The 26,250-nt window shown below is 40.2% G+C and overlaps 1 protein-coding gene across 3 annotated transcripts in view; it reads left to right on the top strand.

The window, feature by feature from the left end:
- The window catches only part of PRORP (protein only RNase P catalytic subunit), a 48,478-nt gene that overhangs the window by 597 nt on the left and 21,631 nt on the right, over positions 1-26,250 (top strand). Inside the window, exons 2-6 of one of the 3 annotated variants that reach the window (XM_071557928.1) lie at positions 134-1,530; positions 2,579-2,626; positions 5,080-5,212; positions 5,804-5,842; positions 18,971-19,078. In XM_071557928.1, the coding sequence (XP_071414029.1) occupies positions 530-1,530; positions 2,579-2,626; positions 5,080-5,212; positions 5,804-5,842; positions 18,971-19,078 (1,329 nt within the window). In that variant the 5' untranslated portion in view covers positions 134-529. Of the gene's footprint in view, positions 1-133; positions 1,531-2,578; positions 2,627-5,079; positions 5,213-5,803; positions 5,843-8,129; positions 8,423-18,970; positions 19,079-26,250 lie in introns of all 3 variants that reach the window. The other 2 variants (XM_071557931.1, XM_071557929.1) reach the window with 2 other exon arrangements.

Here is a 26,250-nt window from a genome sequence, read left to right as displayed (position 1 = left end):
GGGGTCTGGGTTGGGATTCCGCACCTGAAATCCTCGAACTACCTTGAGCTTCGGGTTTGCTGGCATACAGATGTAAATACGACATGAAAGCACAGAACAAGGCATAATGTCCTGTTGTTATTTTTAATTTTAGGAAATCTGCCTCAACTTGGACAAAGGCAGGAAAGAAAAGCCCAGCGCTTTTTGTGAAGCAGTGTCAAGAGTTGCCTTTCTGCGTACAAGATATTAATCTTTACTGTAACCAACATACAGAAATGAAAAGATACAAACCTGCAAGACATCTTCGCTAGAAAGAAAGATACCCTCATTTTGGATGAATGTCCGCACAGTCTGAGAGATTGATTTTTGTGAAAAATTATTTTACCAGTTTTTGTTTTCGTGAGAGACAAAACGGACTCCCAGAGCAAACATTTTGAAACAGAAGTTTTTGCAGCTTATGAGCTTTTATTAGTAAACATCCCCATACAAGCTGTCTTTTTCATTTTATAACTTCAGATACAGTGAGCTAATAGTGAGATAATTTCTTGTGATGGCACTGTTTTCTCAAACTAGGCAGCGGGTTTTTCAAGCTCTGCTGTGGAAATGTCACATGTTCTGGCCTGTTTCAAGATGCCAACAACTGTTTGCTGCCTCTTTCAGCATTCCCAACAGGGAAAAAATTAACTATTTCAGTTTTATAACATCTTCCAGCGCTGCATTACCCGTGGACCCCCAAAAATGTGGGGTTTTAACTACCAAGAAAAGGCCTGAAATGGATTGCGAAGAAGAAAAAAGATGGGATGAGGAGTCTAAAGAAATACCTGAAGGAAAACTCCACTTTTCTTCCTCTGTTGGAGCTGCAAAGAAATGGTCAATGGGTCAAGTTGGGTCAAGGAATAAGTTTATGAATATACAACCTCCAGAAAAACCTTTGCAGGCTGAAGAATGGAACAAGCTAAGGGAAAACTTCCAATCACCTGAAATATTTGAAGAAGTGATGTTTAACAGTATGATAAGGTGCAACAGCCACATTGACGTGGCAAAGTCCTTGCTGACCCACATGGCAGAGCGTAATGGGGACGTTGCATATAATATGTTGGTCAAATACCTGACGCTGTGTGTGCAGCAGGGACAGGTTTCAGAAATCTGTGATGTGTATGATATAATGAAAGTCAGATTTAAGATTTTAGAAATTGGGGCTTACAACCTTCTTATCAAGGGACTGAGTAATTCAGATCGGTGGAGAATGGCCTTGACTATTTTGGAGGAAGCAAAAAAGACTATGATTCCCTCACGGACAAGCTATGAATCCTGTATGAAAGCAGCCAGCCGTCACAAAGAAATGAAGCTTGCCTTTGAACTTTACCATGAAATGCTGGCTAAGAATGTAGTCCCAACCTTGGATGTCCTGCAATCTTTTTTTGACTTCAGCAGGGGTATGAAAGGTGCTGAGTTACAGAAAAAACTGTTTGGCATCCTCTTATATTTGAGAGAGAACCAAATATACCCTCACAAAACATTTATGCAGAGTATAAAGCAATGGTTTGAAAGGTAAATTATGTTTCCACAGCAAGGTGCGGTTCATGAAAATGGGATTCAGATTATCCCAGAGATTATTTTGGTTGTCATTTTTCCACAAGAGACATGTTGTAGTGAAAAGATGCATTTTATTTTTGCTCCCAAATTAGTGTGAAAGTGTAAAATTCTTACTGATTTCATCTTTTATTTTACCTGTTAAATATTACTCCTTGATCCAGAAAGTAGGAAGTTGTGATGGGTCTTGGCTGTCCAAAATAGCTGATTTTGTTTCTTTCTGGGATGGCACGTAAGGAATATTGGCAGGTATATGAGGGTTTTTCCTGTAATCTGTCAGAGTGTAGGAATAAGTTATTTGAAAGTTAGATGGTTTTTTCTTTAAGGCAAAGTGGCAACAAATTCAGTTTAGTTTAAGCGAAGGTTAAATATATTGGCTTTGTATAGAATATGAGATGAATAATCTTAACATGAGACTGTTGTAGCATCGTATTTAACAGGCCACGCAGTTTGTGTTCATGAGTAGTGATGGTCAAACTGCAAATTACAACTAGTTATGCTGCATATGCACAGTGGGGTTCACCTTAGCATGCTGCATGTTTGTCATGAGGTTGTATGTGAACCCATCTGTGATTCCTTTTGTAAATGTTGTCTTCAGTTTATGTGAGCTACAGAGCCATTTTACAAGTTAGCCTTCCTGAATGGAAAATATGGCAGTGGGAAGGCAGTGCCATTATTGGAATGGTTTATAAATGTGCAGGGCACCAACTGAAAAGTTATCAGTGCACCATGATTATTTGTATGGTTCTTCAGATCTGGGGACAAAGTAAACTAGGGAGGTTGATGGTGTTACTTCTTTGCATGTTATTAAGTGGTGGTTCTTTATATACTATTCTCAGGCATTACTAAGTCATATATGAATCTTTGTATAATTTCCTTGCATGGTAGATGATTGATTTTTTTTTTCTAAATGTTGACCAAAATATAATTATTCTATATCTGTTATTCAGGTATTGTTAAATAAGAATCTAATGTTTTTATTTGTCTTTACCTCTGTACATACTAGTATACCAGGAGGGAACTGGAGAGGACACCTGACCACCATTAAAGACAGGTAAATGCAACATTTTATTCAAAAGTGGAGTGTTGTCTTGATTATTCTATCTTGAAATCTTCTTTTGTAAGTGTAAAAAAAGTTTTCCTTATATACAAAAGTATTTTATTCCTTGAGAATACGAACCATTTTTGTGACATGTGATTTCACAAACTCCAGTTTTCAACTCATTCTTGTATGTTAAACAAGACCCAACATGCACATTTGGAAAGTAGTTATGCTAAGCACAGCCAAGCTGGAAAAGCACCGTGAAAAATAAGAGATGCCATTTTACTGTGTGGTTTATTTGTCAGCTGTTAAGGAATTAATGATTTTCTTTTTTTGGTGGCTTTTAAATACTGTTGTTTTACACAGTATACAGCAGAACAGCTTAGGTGTCTAAAGGCATATCTGCTTGAAAACTGATACTATTTGCACAATGCAGCTAATTTGTACAGGTGGAAGGTTTCTCTCTTCCTACCTGATTTTCAGTGAAGACTAAATCATTCTTAGGTTTTCACAGGCATAGCTTAGGTACATGTTTGCATTACAGTGCAGTTTTCTTCGTGTTTATAAAGTGCTATTTTAAATGTTATTCCATTTGGAACCTTGTTCTGTCCTTTTGTAGCAATTTGGCAGCTATAAATGTATTAATTATAAGAATGTCTCCAATAGGTTATGGGACTTCTTGGTGGTTTATAAAAATACTCTTTGTTATGACTTTTGAAGTAAAAGCACATGTAGAGCTTGCAGCTCTTGAAACCCTTGAAAGAACAACATAACTCATGGTCCTAAGAGTAAGGGTTGTTTGCTATAAGCAGAATTATTGTTATGTATGAGTGTGTGTGGTACTGTAGTCTGTTATGATAATTCACCATATTTCAGACAACCGTTTTCAGCCTTTAAGAATTTTAAAAGTCTGAAGTCAATTGTCTTAGCCACAAGCTAACTTACCTTACTGTTTGTTATCAGTTGAAGACTTTGAGAGCTAAACTGACTTAGATCACCTCACATTTTACTACAAATTAAGAATCTGTCAACAAAGTGGTAATGAGTTGTGATACAGTAGTTATTTTGTTAGAACCATAAGAACACTTTTTATTTTGAAATAAAGAAGTTTGAGGTAGCCTATTTGGATAAGTATTTGAATAAAATTAAAATGGTTTCAAGGAAAGAATACGAGAGTTTAGTTGGGTTTAAATTAAATGGCTGCTGACAGAAAAGATCATTAGGATTTCAGATAGCTAAAAAAAATCTTTGGTTAGTTGTTTGGTTGTTGATGTTGTTTGTTTTTTGTTTTCTTTTGTGGGTTTTTTTGGTCTTAATCATAAGGGACCAAGCCCTTAATGTATCTCTGAAACTCATGTGGTGATTGTTACTAGACTCATTTCTGCAGTCAGCATAACTGGTCTCTTAAAACATGAGTCTTCAGTTAAAAAATCCAGAACTACTTTTTCCTAAACTGAGTTTGACAATGCAATAGGCTTATGTGCTGGTTTAAAGGTAAATGGGCAGGAGAAATGAACCCAACTCAAGAGAGATTATAAATCAGAGTTACAATTTAATAAAAATATTACAATAAATGCAATGAGACAAAGAGAAATCGGTTTTAACCCACAAAACCCAGAAGTATAACCCAGCACCCTGGGGCACAAAAAGAAAAGTGACACAAATAAGTGAGTCATGCTCATTATTTGCTTTTCCAAGCGTACAACAGATTTGTATTACCTTTTCTTTCTTTCCTTTTTTTCCTTCCCCCCTTGTTTTGGGCAGGGTTATTCCTATGTCTGTGACAGGTTTGCTTATTCTAAACCTTGGTAATCAAGGCACATGCAACTTAGCTTTTTTTGGTGGGAGAAGGCACTGGCAAAACAGTGGAGCACTTGACTAGTACATTTTCTTGTTGTAACACTTTGAAATGGATTTATAGCTAGACCAAGGCTCTGTGGTGTGCCTGCCAGCTTCAGCTAGCATGTTTACAGCTGCTTCATAGGTTTTGGTCAGGCCAGTGCAACAGCATAACCTTCCCACAGTGACATCAGAGTTGTGTGTATTCATGACTTTCCTGTCTAGTAGGGAAACATTAGATAAGTGCGAATTTTTGGTAATGCTGAGAATTGAACTCTAGTCTCTCAAGGGCTAAATAATTGCTGGTGAATATATAAATATTCTTTCTTTACCCATGCTCTCATGCAGACTTTTTGTCCTAAATCTTCATATATGTCTCTAGAGCTAAATCTTTGATCCTGATCCCATTAAATCACATGAAAATATTTCTAGTGACTTTAGCAGGTTTTGGATGCATGACATGAAGAGTACTACTAATTTTCTTATGATTTTACTGGTTGGGGTTCTTCTAAAGAATTGTGCTCATGAACAGATCCTTGTTAGTAATATTTAAGTTAGTAATATTTAAGGTATTTCTTATTTAAAAGCCTTTTTCCTTTTATTTTCTGGTGTCACTGTTATTGCAGTGGACAGTGTCCTGTTTGCAACCATCAGTTGGAGGACAGTGATCTCACTGAAGAGGAGTATAACAGTCTCAGCGAAAGAATAATAAGGGACGTGATACATGGAACTGATACTTTTAGAAAGACAACCCCACAGGTAGGTCTTGCACCCTGTCAGGTTCGTTGGCTAGGAGGGTCATACACAATTAGCATTCAAGCACTTCTAAAACACCACAATTATTTTCTTTGCTTTAAAATGTTAATAGGCCATTAGATACTAAAGTATCCTACATGCCTTTTTCCGTTGTGTTTATAAAATGGGTCCAAATCTCCATCTTTTATATTGTCTTTGTTCTTCCATTTTCAGACAGCTGCTAATGGACACTGAAATAATTAAAATGTGAGGTTTTCTTACATTACAAAATTAAAAAGGTGCAGAAATATTTTACTCCTTCAAGAGCTAAACTTTGAATATGCAACAAAACCCAGTAACTAGAACAAAATACCTAGTATTTTAAGCTTGCAAAAAAAGTAAAAGAACTGGTTATCATTTTGTTCAGTCACCTTTCACAACCCACCAAAGAATCAACTGCTCTGCAGTTTTAAAGATACACTTTCATATTTACAATTACAGTATAAATTAGCTTTTCAAAGGTCATGGTAAACATATGAGAGGATGTAATTCCCAGACACGTAGTATATTGCAGTTTTGTGACTTCAGTAAAGCCTTTGATGCTGTTCCCCACAGCATTCTCTTGGTGAAGCTGACAGCCCGTGGCTTGGACAGGTATGCTCTTTGCTGGGTAAAAAACTGTCTGTATGGCTGGACCCGGAGAGTGGTGGTGAATGCTGCTACATCCAATTGGTGGCCAGTCACCGCTGGGGTTCCGAAGGACTCAGTGTTGGGGCCAGTCCTGTTTAATTCCTGTATTGATGGTCTGGATGAGGGGATTGAGTGCACCCTCAGTATGTGCACAGACAACACCAAGTTGGGTGGAAGTGTGAACTTGCTGGAGGACAAGAATGCTCTGTAGAGGGATCTGGACAGGCTGGATCCATGGGTTGAGGCCAGTTGTATGAAGTCCAACAAGGCAAAGTGCTGGGTCCTGCCCTTAGGTCACAACAATCCCAGGCAGCACTACATTCTGGGGGAAGAGCAGCTTGAAAGGTGCCCAGTGGAAAAGGAGGTGCTGCTCAACAGCCAGCTGAACATGAGCCAGCGTGTCCCCAGGTGGCCAAGAAGGCCAATGGCATCCTGGCTTGTATCAAAAATAATGTGGCCAGCAGGAATAGTGAAGGAATTGTCCCTCTGTACTTGGCACTGGTGAGGCTGCCTCTCCCATTCTGTGTCCAGTTCTGGGACCTCGCTTCAAGAAAGGCATTGAGGTGCTGGAGCATGTCCAGGGAAGCGCAGTGAAGCTGGTGGAAGGTCTGGAGTGCATGTCCCATGAGGAGAGGCTGAAGGAGTTCACGTTGTTACGTTGGAGGAGGAGGCTCATGGGGACCTTTTCATTCTCTATAACTACCTGAAAGGAGGTCGTAATGAGGTGGGGGTGAGTCTGTTCTCCCAGGCAGCTAAGTGACAGGACAAGAGGACATAAAATCAAGCTGCACCAGGGGAGGTTCAGGTTGGACATCAGGAAGAATTTCTTCACTGAAACAGTGATTGGAATAAACTGCCCAGGGAGGTGGTGGAGTTGCCATCTCTGGAGGTGTTCAAGAAACGACTAGATGTGTTGACAAGGTGGTGATCTGTCACAGGTTGGACTCCATGATCTTGGAGGTCTTTTCCAACCTTAACGATTCTGTGATTCTATTTCTGACTCATTTTGTGTGGAGATAACCGATCTGGCAGTAGCAATATTGAATGAAGCTGAGCCCCACTAGATGGAGCCCATGCCACATTTTAGGGTGGATTTGCTTTACCTTTCTAAGTACTGATGAAGGTTTGCTCCAGCTGGCTCCTCAGTTCTTCACCAGCTCTGAAAATACAGAAGGGGACACCAGGTTTAATTCTTCATCCTATCTGTAGGCACAGATACTGCACATGGGGAATAGCTGTAGAAACTTGAAGCAGTTAGTGTTGGGGTGTTTGCAGTACAAGCAGTCTATTGTGCAGGCATCAAATTTCCACACAGATTTTCTCTTCAGTTCAGGACTTTTTATCTGATCTAGCTGTTAATTGTAAAGGAGAATAAAATTGTCTTGAAAAATGTTGCAGTAATTTTAAGTATTTAATGGGTACTGGTGTTCTATAATATCATATGATATCATAGAGCTTGGTTAGAATGCCAGCACTTGGATTCAGAGCTAGCTTCTGCAAGGACTGTGCTGGCAGAATGAAAATTCTGCTGGTGCCAGCGTGGATTTAAAGCTTTCTGTTAGTTCTGGAGAGGGATATAGGGATGGTGAGCTGTAGTTATGGTTAGGATTAGGACTAAGTTACAAGATGGTAGAAATTTCTGACCTTGCTTTTTTTTCCACTCTCTTCAGGGCCCAAGAGTAGGATAAATGCTGAGGTTGCATTAGGTAAGCAAGTTATGAGTAATATTTGCATGGCTATGATTTACTGACTTTTAGTAGTCTGTGATTTCAGGATGGCAAAGATGGAAGAACCTCTTACTTCTCAATGTAGAAAGTCCTGAAAGTGTCGTGTTTGGGGATAATTGTTTTGAACAGCAGGTGCTTAAGGACTTGAGCTCAATTTATGAGGATTGAGTGAGAGCTAATGCTGGTGGAGATAAAGGTTTTATTGGTAGCCCTTTGGTACATATTGGTGTGGATCTTAGGGTAAGAGTTGCTAACAGGGAGTTAAAATGCTTGAAGCACTCACTTTATATGGTTGTGGTTAGTCCAGAGCATTAAATTAGAGGTGGCATCAGTAAGGACAAATATTTTGCCTAGTCTGCAACAACACTGATCAAAAAGCTTTCTTGTAGCTGTTGTTTGGCATGGGATGACTAGTGCTGAACAGTTTAATTCTACAGTTGTCCTACTTAAGCAGGAGGGACCAGCTAACACTGTGTGTGGGTGATCAAAGCTGTGTATTCTACCCCCTCTATTCATTCCCCAAGGACAATGGGCCATTAGCAGCAGCTGCCCAGGGAGTCATTATCATCTTCACACCCAGCCTGAGGGGGTATGGCTGCTATGGGCTATCAACAGTTCAACACCCCCTGGCTCCAGAGTTAATCACCCATTGTGTGAATCCCCGCCCAGGGGGAGGGACTGGGTGCTCCCTGAGGGTACATAAGTGGCGGGTAAGAAGACCTCGGGAACTTCTCATCAGATACAGAGGAGCAGCAGGACCTCAACAGGAGGAGATCACCGCTCTCTACCAGACTACAGCCATCATCTGCACCAACAGGTTTCTCACTTCTTTTTGCTTTGGACTTGGGGGGAACCAGACGGGTCTCAGCACCAGGGCTAACAAACCCCTTTGGGTTTGTGCCCCAGGGCACTGGGTTATACTGCTAGGTTTTTATGAGTTGAAAGCAATTTCTCTTTGTGTCACTGTATTTATTGTAATATTATTATTATTAAATTTTAGCCTCTGACTTATAATCTCTCTCGTGGTGAGTTCATTTTCCCTGCTGGTTCACCTTTAAACCAGCACAACAGTTTTTGTAGTATAGCAGATTCATGACTAAATCCATTGTTGCCTTGTGGCTAATTTTTAGTTATGGGAAGGATGTGGTCATGAGCTCGTAGATAAGGAGAGAGTTCACATTGCAATTAAAATTAAACACACTGATACCAAGCCTGAAGACTCCTGGATCATGGTGATATACAGTCATAGGTTTAGGGAGACCTACAGAGATTGAGACAACATTTGCAGATAGGGTTAAATGTTGGGGTTTTTTTTATCCCACTTTTTTTGTTTCCCCAGATCTATGCTAAATATTGGCCACTGGACCCAAGATAAGGATTAGTATTCAGTAGAGCAGAATCCTACATTGCTTTAAGAGTCAGGTTTGCTGCTAAATCTCATAATATCCACAAGGGTAGAAGAGAGTTGGTCTGAGTAGGGCTTAGGGTTAGGTGTGTGTTTGTTTCAGTTACAGTGTTTTGGCTAGAACTAGTGTTAGTTTGGAGGGTAAAGAGAACAGTAGCTTCACAGCTTGACCCACTACTTAGTCTTGTAGGTGTGATAAGGACAGAGTAGAGACAGGTAATGGTTTATGGCAGGCGTTGCAGTAATAGAGTGCTCGGTCAGAGCACTGCAGCCCAAACTGCAGCCTTTATCCTACTTACTTCCTGTCCTCCTGTCTCCATTTGCTTCAGGGTGGATGTTACACTCCTCTTAATATATCATCAGCTGGAGGGGAGGGAACTTCTGGGAGGAAGGAAAAGGAGGGGAAAAGGGGAGACCAAACGGGAAATAGGTGGTGAGAGACAAAGACAGTTGGATTTTTTCCTCAGGTTTCTCTTGCATCTTCCCTTACTCCAGAGGCTCTTGATAATGGAAGCAGATAGAAGCATGGAGAGTCTTTTGGCAGAAAGATAAAAGACCTGCTTCCTTAGCATCAATAAAGAGATCAAGATGAAAACAGTATAAATTGAGTGCATACTTCTTTGTCTCAATGACCCCAGTGGTAGAGAATCTTCCTTGGGAATGAGTGAGATTTTCTGAAGTGTTCCTCCTTTTTATAATTCTTATAGTGACAAATGAGTTGGGATTTTGTTCAGGTCATTAGACTATCCTGCAACGTAAGAGTGTACTGCCTAAGCCCATTTTGTTTCACTCCACAGTCTTTTTAAGTACTTCTTGTGTCACCTCTGTATCTGGAAATTTTCCTAACCTGATACATACCCCAGTTAGTGTGATCAAGTGAGAAAAATCTGGTTCTAATCTTATTTCTTTAGCAGCAGTTGCTATGTTAACTTATAGTTGCTAACCATAACTTGTTTTAACTATATATCATCTGAAGATCTTGCTAAGCAAAACACAAACATAGTTTGCTGATGCAGTGATTTTTCTCAGATCAGTATCTTCCTTACATTAGCTAGAATGTTAAGAAGTAGAAATAGAAGAAATTGAAGAATTTCATAGGAGTTCAAGAATGGTAATGATTTTTTTTTAATGTGCATTACTTGATCACAGAGATGGACAGGATCATAAAGATGAAGTTCAAAACAGTAACTTTTAACTGAAGAATTAAGTTAATATGAATTATCCAAGTAGCTGATTTTTAAGAACATTATCAGAAACCTCTTGGACACACAGTCCTTTACTTGCAACTCATACATTCCACTAAGTTGGATCTTAAGGCATTTACATAATGCAGACTGCATATACTACCATCCTTTTTTAAGTGTTCACTCACTGGCTCTTAATATTGTTACATTCTGTGATAAAGGAAATTTAGTGTGAACACATACTGATTTAAGACACTTTGGAATTTATCTCATGGAACTTAAGTATTATTGAATGCCCCTTTACCATTTCGTCCTTTGGTCTGTTCCCAGAGGTCCTTCTAAGCTGAGGAGCTGGTCTCCAGCTGTGGCAAAGACAGGTTCTCCTGATGCTGCAGAGACTTATGTGGAATTGTCTAACATAGGGCTTAGTTGTAATTGATGATAATTAGACTAGTTCAGCAAATTATAAGTTTATGTTAGCTGTCCAGTGTCTTATTTCTGAGGATTTGATTAGATTTGTTTTAGAACATCAACAATTTGAGCGATGTTTTCATTATGCTGTGATGATCATTTAAGTTGATACAGTTCTTCAAGAAACCTGTAAAAAAAAAGTGTATTTTCTTCCTATATTAGCATCTTTCTGATGCTAAATTTAATTTGCTTTCGTATTCATCATTGGTTTGGCTTCTGTGCCATCCCCTTTCATAAGTATCTGTAAAATATGTCATATATGTGGGAATTGCTACAGAACTTTGAAAGACACTACAGATTTTTTAGCATGACCCTTTGAGGGGGGGTTATTTTCTGCCTTTTTTAAATGCTATAACTAGTTCAGTGTTTTAGTACCTTATTATGAAGTCTTGTGTCAGATTTTTTTTAAAATCTAGTTAATGCCATCTCGTTCTATTTTGCCTACCTTTTTAATGACACAAGGAAAGAACTTCTAGGGATACTCTTTTGCAAAAGGTGTGCACATTTAACTCTACCAGATCATGTTGTTCCAGAGAGTTCGCACAATTTTTAGTGATCAGTTCAAATACACTACAGCATCCAGATGCTGGGTGCATAGGTTTGTAATTCTCTAGATTGTTTCTAGAACAACTAAAATAGAAGTAGAATATGTGGTGCCATTCGGTCCCCGAGAACAGTCACTGTTTCTTTTGAGATTGCAAATATTAGTTAGCATAAGCATTTGGTGGCAGTGTGATCTTTAAATTAGTGTAACTATCCTTTCTGACTGCCAGCTGTTCATTCTTGCCCTTTTTGGCCTCTCCAAGTGTGCCAGGAAACAAGTGAGCACAGCCCCGTGGTAAGGGCTGTGTCCCCTGTGCCAGGGCACAATCCTAGATGACAAAATGTTTTGTTCTCTTCTGGGTGTTTTCTCAGCTAGTTCAGTTTCTTGTTCAGATTTGCTTCAAACATTTGGACCAGCATAGCAGAGAAAGCAACACGGGGTATATCCAGCTCTCTGATACTCATATGGCATTTTTCCATGTGAATGCTATAGCCTGTAATTAAGTGCTAATCTGCCTCACTCCCATGGGATGTTGTCTTTTCTATTAAGTTTACGATGCATTGCTTTTATATTATCTTTAAGGTCTTTTCCAACCTAAATGCTTTTATGATTCTGTGATTCTATTCCACTGTCTTTCTATGGTGCCTGTTACATTGCATTTAATCATTCAAGTCAATCTTTTCATCATTTAGCCTTCTGTTAGGTGGTTTGCCCTAAGAAGGAAAAGTTCCAAAACAGTGTTTTTAATTTTGAAAGCACTGTGAATTGAAATTATTTCTGCCTTTGCAAAGTGTTTTTGGGTCTGTTTTCAAAGCAAGCTTGGTATGGTCCATTTCTTTCTTCTGGGTACAGCCTTGCAAAGATGGGGGCATTTTTGCACTGATGGCAGCAGCACAAACAGTTTGTCCCACCCCGCATGCTTAGAGTGCTCAGGAAGGATGTTTCAGAAGTGTGCTACCAGTGTTGTTGAGGTTCAGGTTGTGCATTGACTTTGGTACTGACCCTCTGCTGTCTGAGAGAGGCAGCCAGGAGCAAATCCTGGGACAGCACTACCTGCTGTTGCCCAGGGGCTGTGAGCAGGCAGCACAGTGCACATCTCAGCGAGGTCATCAACGTGCCTGCAAGTGCCTTCCTGTTTGAGACAGTGTCTCTGAAAGCTGCAGCCACAGAAGTTCGTGACTCTGGGGTTATTTGTAAACTCTAGAGAAGTCTGTAACAGAGGGCAAACAAATTGTGTACAATCGAGAGTACATAGTGATAACCATACACAACACTGAGCAAAACCTTCCTTCGTAAAAGGGTTTGAAGGGGATTTCCAAGCTTTGAAGCTGTAGGGGAAATATTCAAACCCTTCAGGCACAGCAACAAACAGATTTAAATGTGCTTCAAAAAGGCACCTTAAAAAAAAAGAACTGGCTGTATTTCAGTTTGACAGCTGAATTTTATTTCTCACACTTAATGCACATTCCTGTGTTTTTCTTGTGATACCAAGAAACATTGCTGAAAAGAAAGCAACCCCCTATTGTATTTTATGAAACTGTTAAAAAAGGAATGTTTTCATTTCTCTAAAAGCTGCTCTTACAGTGTTGGAGAACTCACTGTTTGATAACAGAGGTAGTTATAATTAAGTGCAGTACAATATTTTGTTAATTATAATTTACTTTTCCCTTGCACATGTCATTTAACATGGGGAGGAGAAGCACTTCTTCCTCTGGTGTGCAAAGCTTAAACTATTGTGAATGCTTTTGGAAAAAACATATGTTGAACATTGTAGTTTTGTGTTTATTAATTTAATTAGTGTCTCTCCACCAACTGAACAAAAACTTTATTGTTTAGAAGAAATAACTAACAGCCTTTTGGATTTCATAGGTTTTAGTAGGGGGGTTTTAATTCTTGTTTTTAAACTCCGTGTATTGGCAGGAACATAATAGCCTTTCTTGTAATTAGAAGTTCTCTATAGATTTGCTCATGTATCTGCTTTGTATGTTAGGTTTAGGTTTTGGCATTTGGATCAGTAAACATTTTGGATTATTCAAGAATTTGACCAATTTTTAGCTATAGCTGCCAACATATTTCCTATTTAGGCTTGAGAAAAGTGTTCAAGTGATTTAACCTTTCTGTGTTCTGAAATGTGTCATACACTGAGATCTGTTATGAACATTAAAATCATTTTAAAATACTCATTTGGATCTTACCAAAGGACATGCTTGTTTAGCTATGTTTTCTTGGTTTTGAAAGACATGTTATCATGTTTAACATAGTATCTGTAAATGCTAGTAATTAATTACTTTCCTCATTTTTGTTTTGCTTTTGAAGCTTGTGGTCTGTGTGTGGACTGGTATTGAAAGAAAACTATTGTATTTCTACTTATAAATGTATTTATGGAAGTTGAAATAGTATTGTCTTACAAAAAGGTCCTATTTTGATACTATTACTACTGCTATTTCAAATATTATTGGCTATGGAAGCCACACTTTTGAAGACTGAGCACATACTTATTTAAAAAGTAGTTTTAAAGGAATAAAATGGCAAAACGAGTATTTTTTTTCTTTCTTTTTCAGAATATAATTCCTATAGTTCTGTTTTTTAAAACCAACCTATTTTGCTTTGCTGCAATACTCCAGGCTGAGAGATAAATTTCTTAAAATGTTGTACTTTCGTTATTCAGTCAGCAGAGTCAGGGCTATCTACTGGAACAGGCTATCCCAGTAGTCTCACCTATTACCAGTTTCATTCCATGTCCTGGCTACATTTTTATACCAGGACAATCCTCTGTGTTGTAACTTAAACAGGGGGACTGGTGCAGGCTAAAGACTGTTGTATGGGCTCAGCTCATCCGCTTGAGTCTTTGTGCTAATAACGTGTGCGCACAGGGAGGTGAAGGAGCAAGGCTGGGAATGAACAGCTGAGGGACGGGAGAACGTAGAAACAGCTTTTTCTGTGGCAGCACTGGTACATACCAGTGTAAAATGATGGTGAAATAGTGCATGAGTCATCCAGCTGACGTGGAATACCAAAAAAATGTGACTCTGCTTTTGCTGAGATATGAATGGACTTGAGCCACCTACACTAGTGATTAAACAAAAAAATATTGTAAATCACTTAAGTTATTTATGTCAATATAAATTCCGTCACAGGTTTGTTATGGCTGGCTTTTACTTTCAAATTGATTTAATTAATGTGGTGTCCATTTTTAAAGAAAAGACGTTTTTTTAGTAGGAGGTGATGTGAATTTTTAAAGGTTACATAGTGGACATTCCCCTGTTTTCCCAGTAAGGCAATGAATGAAATCAGATGGGTTTGTTAAAATTCCCTTTTCTTTTGTGCATGGTGTGGAACAGGATATCCCTGGAGCCCCCTGTGAGTCTGTGCTGCCCTGTGTGTGTTGCTGCTGCAGGGAGGGGTGTTCACACTGGGCTGCTGGGGGAAGTCCTGCAGTGAGGTCACAGCCTGGCTGTATTGCAGGACTTCTCTGTGGCTCCTGAGCGAAAAGAGGCTCATGTCAATAAGCAATGCCCCTTCTGTTTGAGTCATGTTTCTGAGGCTGGGAAAATGGACTTTTCCTTGAAAACTTTTTGAGAAGAACCTCATCAGAATGAGTTACAAGTCAGAATACAATATGCTGGGGAGAGAGAGAGAGAGTGGGCTGTGTGTATACCACACCCTGCATTCTCTGTTTAATATCACAGACTCTGCTGGGTTGGAAGGGACCCACAAGGATCATCAGCTCGTGGCCCTGCACAGGACCATTCCAAGAGTCACCACCAAAGCCTGAGAGTATTGTACAAATGTTTCTTGAACTCTTGTCAGGCTTGATGCTGTGACCTGGGAGCCTGCTCCAGTGCCCAACCACCCTGGAAGGGGAAGTGAATGACTTGCTTCCTTCTGTCTAAACCAACTTTCACATCATCATTGTACTGCATTTATGGTCATCATCTCTGGCTTCCGTTGATCAGCTGTACCCAAACTGCAGCTGTGCTCTACTTCATTTACTGCTTTGAAAGAAAGTCTTCAGTTTTTTTTAACAGTTAGCTAAAAAGGAAGGTATCTTTAGAGAACTGTGGAAAAATCATCTATTACTGTGGCTGAGGTAAGATCTCCATAAAGTCCAGACTAATCCCAATCTCTGAGAGGTCAGCATCCTTTGAATTGTCTACTTTCTCTCTTCACAGTGGATTGGTCTTGGTTGGACATCAGGCACCCACTAAGCTACTCTATCATTCCTCAACAGGACAAGGTGGTAGAGGGAGAAAATGAGATGGGAAGTATCTCTGCATCCAGTAAAGACAGTTTATTAAGGCAAAAGCAAAGCCCATGTGCAGAAGCGAAGGAAACCAAAAGATTTATTCTCTACTTGGATCAGAATCAGAATCACAGACTATTCTGAGTTGAAAGGGACCCCCAAGGATCATTAAGTCAATGACCCACATAGAGGATTTAACCCATGACCTTGGCATTATTACAACCAAGTTTTTAACCAACTGAGCTAATCTCAGGGTCCAACAAGTGATGTCCAGCCACTTCCTGGGACATAGGGCCTAAGTATGCATAGCAGTTGCTCCAGAAAACAAAGGTCATAATAACAAATGCCCACCTCCCCTCTTTCACTCTCGATTTTTCATTTAGCTTTTATTCGGAGCAGGTGCCATATGAATGGAATATTTCTTAGGTCAGGTTAAGTCAGCTGTCTTGGCTATGTCCCCTCCTGCGATTTTGCCCACCCTCAGCCTACTGGTGAGGGGAAATGTTGGAGAGACAGCCTTGATGCTGTGCAAGCACTGCCACCAGCAGCCAAAACACTGTGTGTAACCCCTTTCTAGCTACCAATGCAAAGCACAGCACTGTGAGTGGTGCTGTGGGGAAAATTAACTCCATGTCAGCCAGACCCCATACACTCCTACAGTGTAAGTCTGTGGGTGTTAGAATAACCCTTTTTACTATGTCTGAATGAGGTAGCCTGCTGCTTATTCCCAGACTTTTCCCTTTTACTTCCCTGTGTCCAGAGAGGAGGAGAAATAGGGAACTCAAAAACTGTCTCTCAGGGGAGCAGATCTGAATATTCTGTGTCATTCTTTATGTATTTTTTTCTGGAAAAGGAAAGAAGCACTGTCATGTGTTGATGGGGATGGATGGTGAGGAGAAAATGAGCTGACCCTTGGGATTTTTAATCTGTCTGAGGCTTTTCACTGGAGTCTTCTGTATTTGGCCATTTGTCTTTTGCACTTACTCTCCTATTAACTCCTCCTCTCCCTGTTTTGCAGTTTACTTGTAGAGATGCAAAACAATTGAGCTGATCTGGGAGGCTGGCAGGGGCATACTGTCTGTCAGACATCTGTTGGGAATGGTCTAGGAGACATGGACAGGAGGAGATGGCAGGGAAAGATGAGGTGGCCAGAGGAATGACACTGAAAAAGCTGCAGCATCTCCCCAGCTCCAAATGTAAATCCCACAGAGCCGGGAGCTGGCTTTCTGAGGAGTGCTGGGCCTATCCTGGTGCCTCTCAGCAGGACCCTTCTGGTAGCCCTCCTCCATCTGCCCTGCTGGAAGAGGAACCAAGGAAAGAGTGGGCAGAGGAGAGCGCAGACCCACTGAATATCTCTGCTGCTTCCTCAGCTCATGAGTGTTCCCTCAACAAAGCAGGCTTCTCTGCCCATCAGGGAAAACCCACTCTGTTAGGAACTGCTCTATGACTATTGTTGCTTGAAATAAAATACCATTTCAAAAGTTCTCCACAAAGTGCTTATTTTGTATTGAACTGAGCCCATGAAGACAGTATTACTTGTACAGTATACTTATTTAAAATGTCTACTTGACTGTAACTGTGTTACAAGTAATATTGCCATTTGTTTGCATTAGGAAAATAATGTTCCGTTGTAGTGTGTACCACATGTTTTTCATCTGCTTCCAATTTCTTTCTTGTGTCGTTTTCATTTTCACTCGTCTTTGTCTCAGAGCTCTTATCTTTTGCCTTCATTTGGTCTGCGTGTGTTCTGCTTCTTGTCATCTTTCCCACATTTCAGAAAGCCATCCAGTATTGCAGTGATGACTCACCTGATTTTGAGCCATGGGAAGTCCCCTGGATGGCATAAGCCCAGAAGTCAGGAATCCATTTGTTTGGGTTTGCACTTGTTTATTGCTGCTCCCATCCCTGCCACTGCCTTTACTAGTGACTTCTTTCTGTGTCTTGATGTCCCTGTCAGATGGCAATGAGAATATTTATTCATCTATAGAAAGTACACTGAGGTTGGGGCAGGGAGCAGGGAAAACACAAGTGCCAACAACTTATTTTTGTTTGAATTATTAATTTCCTTGGCCAGCTTTTTATACTTTCTGAATAATGAACTTTGTTTAAGCCATGGAGAAATGAAAGATCACATAAAAGGCAATTGATTCATTTGGTACTAGGCTGAGTCCTGTCTCTGTGTTCTCATCACTGTGCTTTTGACTAGTAGGCCTCTTTTCACCTGGAAATTATTCCTGAAATTTTAACATCTGAGTGAGGCATTCTTATCTCCCTTAGTCGATTTGTACTCTTAATACAAATAACCCTTTTCCTTGTATAATTTGTCATAAGCATTCCAACTAAATTTGAAGTTGGTGGTCATTTGTTACTGCCTGACAGCAATGCATTTTCTGGACAATTAAATTCTTTCATTTATTTCTCTGGAGAAGAATTGTATGTGCTGTATACATTTTTGTTTCGGTGCTGAGGGCATGTTTTTTATTTAGACATATGTTGCCATATGGCTGTGTGGGAGAAGGCAAGATTAGAAGAGTTCTTCTTGAATCCTGAGCAGAAGGCATGAAATATGAATTGTTTTGAGTTCCTGTGAAAGTTGATTTATGGCCTGGGTCTGTGAAAGCTCTGTCAGTGATAAATAAGTCTTACTTGTTACTAAAAAGGTAATTTATGAAACTAGGTCACTGCCCCCCAGAATGGTGCAGAGTTCTTGTGCCTATTAAAAACAGTCAGAAGCAAGAAGTAGAAATCTTATGCAAGTATCTGCAAAAAAACCACTAAATCTTCCCTCAAAAATCGAGGGAGAAATTCCTTTATTCCTATTTATTATAGTTTTGTGGTCTGTTCTTCTCCTGTGGGCTCTCAGACCTAAAGCAATTGTGTTTTCAGTTGGAAAAACATTCTGTTCGATGGATGCTGCTGTTTTGCTCAATCACTACATTACATTTCTGACCTAGTAAGAAGGTTCATTGTTTTGCTACCCTTAAAGCCATGTGTTAGTTACTCACAAATGGACTGCTGTCTTTCTAAATTAATCTTTATTTAAATATTGACTGGCATTCAGAGATTGCAGAATCCTTCCAGAGGACCTAGGTATGATGCTTACTTTGCACTTGAAAATGTTAAGAACTAGTAGTAGTGTCACTGACTACTAGTTTTGTAAGGTTGCTTTGTTTTGCAGCTCTTGCTGACGAGTATAGCATGAATGTGTTATGAAAGTGTTCAGTTCAGATTATAATTTTGAAAACCTAGATGACTGCAAAGCTTTGAATTTTGGTTGTAATATAATGTAAAATTTTATTGCAAGTATCTACTGCAACACTTACTTAAAGATGTTTCTGTTTGAGGTTTTTTTTGTGTGGATGTTTAGGAAATGTGCAGGTAACGATGTGAAGTGTAGCCAGTGACAGAAAAGTGAGAGATTTAGGCTTTGTTTCTTTTTTTGATAAAAATGGAATGAAATTCCTTTCTGTTAAACTCAACATAATATTCCCCTGTGTTTGTTTCATTATTTATTTCAGGAATTTGAGGCCTTTCAAACTTTCGTGGAAAATCGACTTCCGTTTGATATTGTTATTGATGGACTCAATGTCTCCCACATAAAACCCCGAAAAATGCAGTGTGAAAATGTAAGTGCTGTTAAATATTCATTAAGAGTTTTGTGTATGCTGATTGTAAAACAATGAGTGCCTCATTATTAATTATCCCCTAGAGAATCTGATCAAACCCTTTTGTAGCAAGTGCCACAATGAAGTTCAAAGAGTTATCTAAGTTTCACAAGTTAAAAATGATTAGTTGCAAAATGGTGGTTCTTCCATATCTGACTGTGTTAGCTGTAAGAATGTCATACCTAAATTTCCTCATGTATGCAATGGTTACAGTTACAGCAAAGGTGTCAATAAGAATTATTAGGACATACACTGTGTCAGTGTGTAAGATTTCATAGTATTAGGGATTTGGGGAAACAGAGTAAAACTGCCATATAGAAAATATAGTCTAATATAGTTATGCTGCTAAGTAAGAGTTGTTCTTAAAATAATCCCTTACTTAGTTCTAACTTCATCCTGTACACATGTAAACTTTATTTCATGTCCTGTTGCCTTGAGAATTTGGGTCCTGTTTGTAGAAGGATGTACCATCAAACTGGCTTCAGTTTTTTAACACTTGATGATTTGTAGAAGAAAAATCCTGCTTTTTTTTCAATACCTTTGTTTGAGAATTCTTGGTACTCCCTTGTAGCATTGCACTAAGAATTGGCTTAAGATTATTTGTGTTCTTTGTTAATCAAATATTTGCTTTAAATTAAGAGTAACAAAGTAGCTGCTCACATGTATTTCAAAGCCAGAATTTAAATTTTCACACTCTTGCAATTAAAATTAAGTTACAAATGTACTTGAAGTACATTTTTCTTCTAAGAACTGCTTAAAAACTCTTTTTAGGAGGTAGTATATGCTGCTTACATGTAGATAAAAATGAGCTAGGGAGGCTAGATAAACTTGCTGAAAGATGTTTGTTAGAGAGTGCCAGGTAAGTTTCATGAGTTACTGTCTTACAAAGAGGGTACTTTCTTTGCTACGGAAATAAAAAAAAATTTCCAAGTTGTTTGGGTGAAATCAGGGAGGAAATGTTAATTATGTGAGAATTCCAGACAGAGTGTAGTGGCAAAATGTTTTAAGATCTGGAAAGACAGATCTATGCTGCCAAAGATGAGGAAGAGAAATGAATGTCCTTCCTCTGTGCATGCCTGTCCCACTGTGGGAACTCTGGACAGGATTCTGAACCGTATGTAAACGCTGGAGGCAGCAGAGCAAAGAGCCTGCCTTGTTTTGGCAGATAATAACTCCTGATTTCTAGTCAGACATCTTAGTAGGAGGTATTAGCACACAGAGCAGCATAAATTGCCTTTGAGTTTCTCCTTAGCATCTGCTGTATTGAAAGGATTTTGGGATCCATGATGCTGAAGAGCTCCATAAGGACTGTGTGGAGGCATCAGCCTTCCATTTAGATTGTTCCATATAGGTGCAGGTCAGATCTCTTGAATCCCAGCTGTTTACAAATTAAGAAAATTTAGAGGAAGACCTGCCTTTCCTTCCTACACAACAGAACAGTATCTTGGGTTCACCCCAGATTATCTCCAGAAGAAGGTTCTCTTAGCTAAGATTTACTTGTCCTATGAGTCATGTTGCTGTTAGTTATTATTGCATTTTGTCACGCACAAAAAATGTTAGTAATTGGAGTTTCCACCAGCCAGTCTTGATGCTGCTGTTTTCTGGATCCTGTTTTTGAGAGTGTGGAGTCATTACATGAGGAAGGATGGACATGCCCATTGTTACTGCCATAGGCCTGTAGATACTCACTCGCCGAATAGTACCTATTTCGGCATGAGAAGTGTGCATTGGCACTCTAAGCCACAAAATAGCTCCTCACAGCCCAAAAGAAATAATCTTGTAGACACACAGACTACTCAAGACTTTATTGACCCTCTCAATTAACTGAGTCACTGTCTTAGAATAGAATCATAGAATCGATTGGGTTGGAAAAGACCTCCAAGATCATAGAGTCCAACCCTTGGTCCAACTCCAGTCCATTTACCAGATCATGGCACTCAGTGCCACGTCCAATCTGCGTTTAAAAATCTCTAGGGATGGTGAATCCACCACCTCTCTGGGCAGCCCATTCCAATGCCTGATTACTCTCTCTGTAAAGAATTTTTTTCTGATCTCCAACTTAAATTTCCCCTGGCCGAGCTTTAGCCCGTGCCCCCTTGTCCTATTGCTGAGTGCCTGGGAGAAGAGACCAGCCCCCACGTGGCTATAACTTCCCTTCAGGTAGTTATAGACAGTGATGAGGTCACCTCTGAGCCTCCTCTTCTCCAGGCTAAACAACCCCAGCTCCCCTCAGCCTCTCCCCATAGGGCTTGTGCTCCAGTCCCTTCACCAGCCTTGTTGCTCTTCTCTGGACTCACTCCAGCACCTCAATATCCTTTCTGAACCGAGGGGCCCAGAACTGAACACAGTACTCAAGGTGTGGCCTCACCAATGCAGAGTACAGGGGAAGGATCACTTCCCTGGTCCTGCTGGCCACGCTATTTTTGATACAGGACAGGATCCCATTGGCCTTCTTGGCCACCTGGGCACACTGTTGGCTCATGCTGAGCTTCCTGTCAATTAGTACTCCAAGGCTGCTCTCCAGCCACTCTGTGCCCAGCCTGTAGCGCTGCAGGGGGTTGTTGTGGCCAAAGTGCAGGACCCGGCACTTGGCCTTATTGAACTTCATCCCATTGGAATCAGCCCATCTCTCAAGTCTATCCAGATCCCTCTGCAGAGCCCTCCTGCCTTCCAGCAGATCGACACTCCCTCCCAGCTTGGTGTCATCAGCAAATCTGCTGTTGATGGACTCAATCCCCACATCTAAATCATCAATAAAGGTGTTAAACAGGACTGGACCCAATGCAGACCCCTGGGGAACACCACTGGTAACTGGCTGCCAGCTGGATGCAGCTCCGTTCACCAGCACTCTCTGGGCCCGACCCTCCAGCCAGCTCTTAATCCAGGAGAGGGTACACTTGTCCAGGCCGTGGGCTACCAGCTTTTTCAGGAGTATATTATGGGAGACAGTGTCAAAGGCCTTGCTGAAGTCCAGATAGACCACAGCCTTCCCCTCATCCACCAGGTGGGTCATCTGATCATGAAAAGAGATGAGGTTGGTCAGACAGGATGTGCCCCTCCTAAACCCATGCTGGCTGGGTCTAATCCCTTGTCCACCCTGAAGGTGCTGTGTGATTGCACTCAGAATGAGCTGCTCCATAACCCTGCCAGGCACGGAGGTCAGGCTGACAGGTCTGTAGTTGGCAGGGTCCTGCTTGCAGCCCTTTTTGTGGATTGGGGTGACATTGGCCAACCTCCAATCATCTGGGACCTCCCCAGAGAGCCAGGACTGTTGGAAGATGATGGAGAGTGGTTTGGCAAGCTCTTCTGCCAGCTCCCTCATCACCCTGGGATGGATCCTGTCTGGTCCCATAGACTTGTTAGGATCCAGCTGGCTCAGTAAGTCACTAACTACATCCTCCTGGAATACAGGAGGGCTATTCAGCTCCCTCTCCCTGTCTACCAGCTTCAGTCTTTGTACACTTAACAATATTAACTATTGAGTTTATAGTTTTTCCAACTGGAAACATTGTTTAAATGTGAGACCATGTGGGATACTAGTGAATCCTGTTTTATTTCTTCATGGCTCTGAACTCCTGTGTTCTAACATGTCAGGACAGGACTGTGTCTTTATTCTTATTTTGGGGTACTTCTGGCAAGAAGCATGTATTCTTGTTTTCTTACTGTTTTTTCAAGACTGCTAAAACCAGAAAGAAGAAACCCACAAAGCAGGGTGATCCTTTCTTTTCTCCAAACTTTTCTTTCAGAGGAGGGAAGGGAAGGCCACAGGAATTTATTGCTTTTCTGATGGCTGGTGTTGCTTCCAAGTAGTCCCCCATTTGTGAATGCTGACCTCCCTGAATGCTGTAGTTTGTCCTTTGAGGGCTGACTCTGCCACAAACAATCCTCTTTTGGATGCTCCCATCCTCTCGCCAGCAGCAGCCAAGTGGAAAATGTGGAGTGACAGATTTGGAGCATTTAGAGCATGCCTTAGTAAGTTCTTCAGTATGCATAGGGAAACAGTGCAGAGCTGCAAAGATGGAGACAAGGAGTAATACAAGGGAAGTGGGAGGCACAGCACAAACAATGGAAGAAGCCAAGAGTGAAGGCTGCTGAACTCAGGCTGGCTGGCTAGGACAGCATGACAGGCCCATTTTGAAGAAGACGTTTATGCTGTGACCTCTTCTGTTAGTCTGAAAAGGTAATAAAGGAGCAGTATTTCTGAGGACCTGTGTTAAAGCTGCCCAGCCTGTGTTTTGCTCATCAAAAAGCTAAATTATTCTAAGTCTTCAAGTGGGAGTCAGTATGTGTGCTTTTTAAGTGTTCATTGCTGAAGCTGTTGGACTTAGTCAGGATATTGTTTTATAAACTCTTTTGTTACAATATATAGTTAGTAAAGAGTAAGAGAAGATGAGATTGTTACTCTGTTTCTAACACACTCTAAGTGTTACTATTTGGAAATTATTAGTTTCTTTGAATGCAGTTTAAGGAGCATGGCAAAATAAAGGGCATCCTTCGACACAGAAGAAAGTCTAAGATGTGTGACAACCATGATAATTTAAATGCATTCTGGTCTTTACTTAAATTTAACAAAAAGTACTGTTCAACTTTGTGATTTAGCTTTCAGAACTGCACCTGTTTTGCTGAAGACCAACTCTGGATAACTCTTAGTCATGTGATTGAAATAAGAAAATATTGATAAAATATTCATCTCTTTCAAAGAGCCTAACATTTGTAATTCCATTTAGGGATTATTTAGGGATTCTTTAGGCATCTTGGGAAAGGGCTGGGTTGTGTGAAAAAGGCACAAGCACCTTGAGGGATGAGAGGAGACAGAAAGCAGAAGTTGAAAGAATGATTTTTATTCATTTAATTCCCAAAGTGTTCTAACATTCTAGAAAACTAGATATGTGACTTCCAGTAGCCCCAGGTGACTTCAGTCCTCTAGCCACCAGTTACTTAGCAGATCATCATGAATATTGTTGACTTGGCAGATTTATAGGAACATCCTGTGACAGTTTCTCTGGTGCATGACACTCCTGGTTTGTAATTACAATACCCCTTTTTTCCAGGTTGGTTTTATACTAGGACTGTTTCCTGGTAGCAATCACCATATGGCTGCATCAATTACTGAAAAAAATAAAGGAGGCAGCATGAGGGTGGGAACAAAGATTTTTGAGGGCTAGGGGATGGTGAGATCATCTGATTTGAAGGCACAGTACACACAGTGGCTGTAAAACTGTGACGCTGGATATTAGCTGGCACCTCTTTTCAGTCCTTTGCTTCCTTAGTGCAGCATTTTAAAGTAAAGTTGACTCCTAATTAAAAGATGTTATAGAATGGAAATTATTTTTTGCTGTATGATCCAGAAAATAGAAAAAACCCCAAAACCTTCCATAAAGTTTAAAATCATTCAGTCTTGTCTTCTGCTGCTGTTTAAGACTGCACCTGATGTGTATTTGCCTGAATGAATCAGTCTCTATTTGTACTGCTGACATGGGGTTTATAAACAGAGATATCCCTGCATTTTAACTAAGCAAAGTTGATTCAGCCTGGGACATGATGTTTAATTAAACCTTTCCTCCAGATGTATCTAATTACATAGATCCTTACCCAGCACAATAACATTGGGTACTCCTTGTTCTCTGCTGCTGTAACTCTCCATAGTGCCCTCACCTGTCACCTTGTAAAGGTCAAGAGAGGGAATTTCCTCACACTGGTTTTCCATTTCTCTTACTAGACAAACTTACATAATTTGTAAATAGTTTTTTTTCCTGTTTATCACAATTTTCTGGGGGAGTATTCTTTGGAAGTGAGAGAGAATCCCAGTGGCAGCAGAGTACTTTTCTATTTTTATTGAGTTTAGTATATTGTAAATCAAGTATGCAGCCAGCTCCTTTTTTAGCTGTACCCATCTGTTGTTAGATGTAACTGAATATACATTTCAAATGTATGTTGGATCAAAGCTAACTCACAGTTCCCTTCTTCAAACAGTTTGGCAGTTGGGTTCAGCTCTGCCCTAACTTTACCCTTTCTAATCTCTGCATAAACTCAGACATCTAAAAGATTGGTAAAACAGTTCCAGATTGAGTTCCTTAAGGCTGTCAATGCACAAAGGAATAGTTTTTGCTCTTGGCAGAGAGTTCAAAGTGGTTGCTCCTAAACTTAATCAGCACTTCTATAAATGGACTACATAAGTTCATGTAATTTCTGTGTAAATAGCAGCAGGCCTGTACAACAGCTAAGGAAGCCAGATCCTTGCTGTTCCACTCCCTTCCCATCCCAGTCTGGTGGCAGCAGCTGGCATGCCACCCCTACCACATCTCTGGCCCGATGCAGCAGTTGGCTCCTGCCAGGAAAGGCGCCATATCTGCCCTCCTGCTCCTCTGTCAGAGGCTGCCACAAAAGGCCAGGCTGTGACTGCTGTACGGGGAACACATGTTCTGCCTCTATTTCATGTCTCTTCCAGGGGAAGAGCAGCAGACTTGTTGAGAGGAGACTGCTCTCTGAATTGGAGAAGGGTTCTTGGACTGAATGAATTGTGTGGTCACAAGTAGCATAATAATTGTGTGTAAACATATTAATGCATTTTGATTTTCCATGTATTAAATATTTTAAAAATAATATTTATCAATATTATAACTTTAGTTATTCTAGTGATTCTGTAGTGGTTATTTCTAGACTCCTGCCTACTTTAGCAGTATGGAAAAGAATAGGTAGAGGTTGCAGCCTTGAAAGGAAAGCTGGGAGTTAAAAAAAAAAGTTATCCTGCAAAACAAGCAGTTATATTAATAAATTTGACTGCAAAAAAATCATGCATGGAAAGGAATTTTTTTCTTCTTTGACTCCTTTGGCAGCATCTGTTATTTGTTCAAGTACTTTGCTGGCTGTAAATGAAGCAAGAATTAAGTAGATCCATGAGTCATTCTCTGTTCAGAATCAATACATCCAACAGAGGTCTTATTTGTCATACTGTGACAGTTCATCAATTCTGCCTCCTGCCAACTCTGGTCTTACCACTCAACAAAGCAGTCAGACATGTATTTGTTCATTTGCTCTCAGCCTTGTCCATTTTTTTTTTCCTGTCTTGTAACAGTGGTTCCATTTTGCATTTCCATGATAACAAAACATTTGCTCTGTTGCTCAAGACTGGA

The sequence above is a fragment of the Pithys albifrons genome, chromosome 6 (genome assembly GCF_047495875.1).
Source record: "Pithys albifrons albifrons isolate INPA30051 chromosome 6, PitAlb_v1, whole genome shotgun sequence".
NCBI classification, from domain to species: domain Eukaryota; kingdom Metazoa; phylum Chordata; class Aves; order Passeriformes; family Thamnophilidae; genus Pithys; species Pithys albifrons.
The sequence above is the reverse complement of the archived record's forward strand: the minus strand, read 5'-3'. Positions and strand labels throughout refer to the sequence as shown.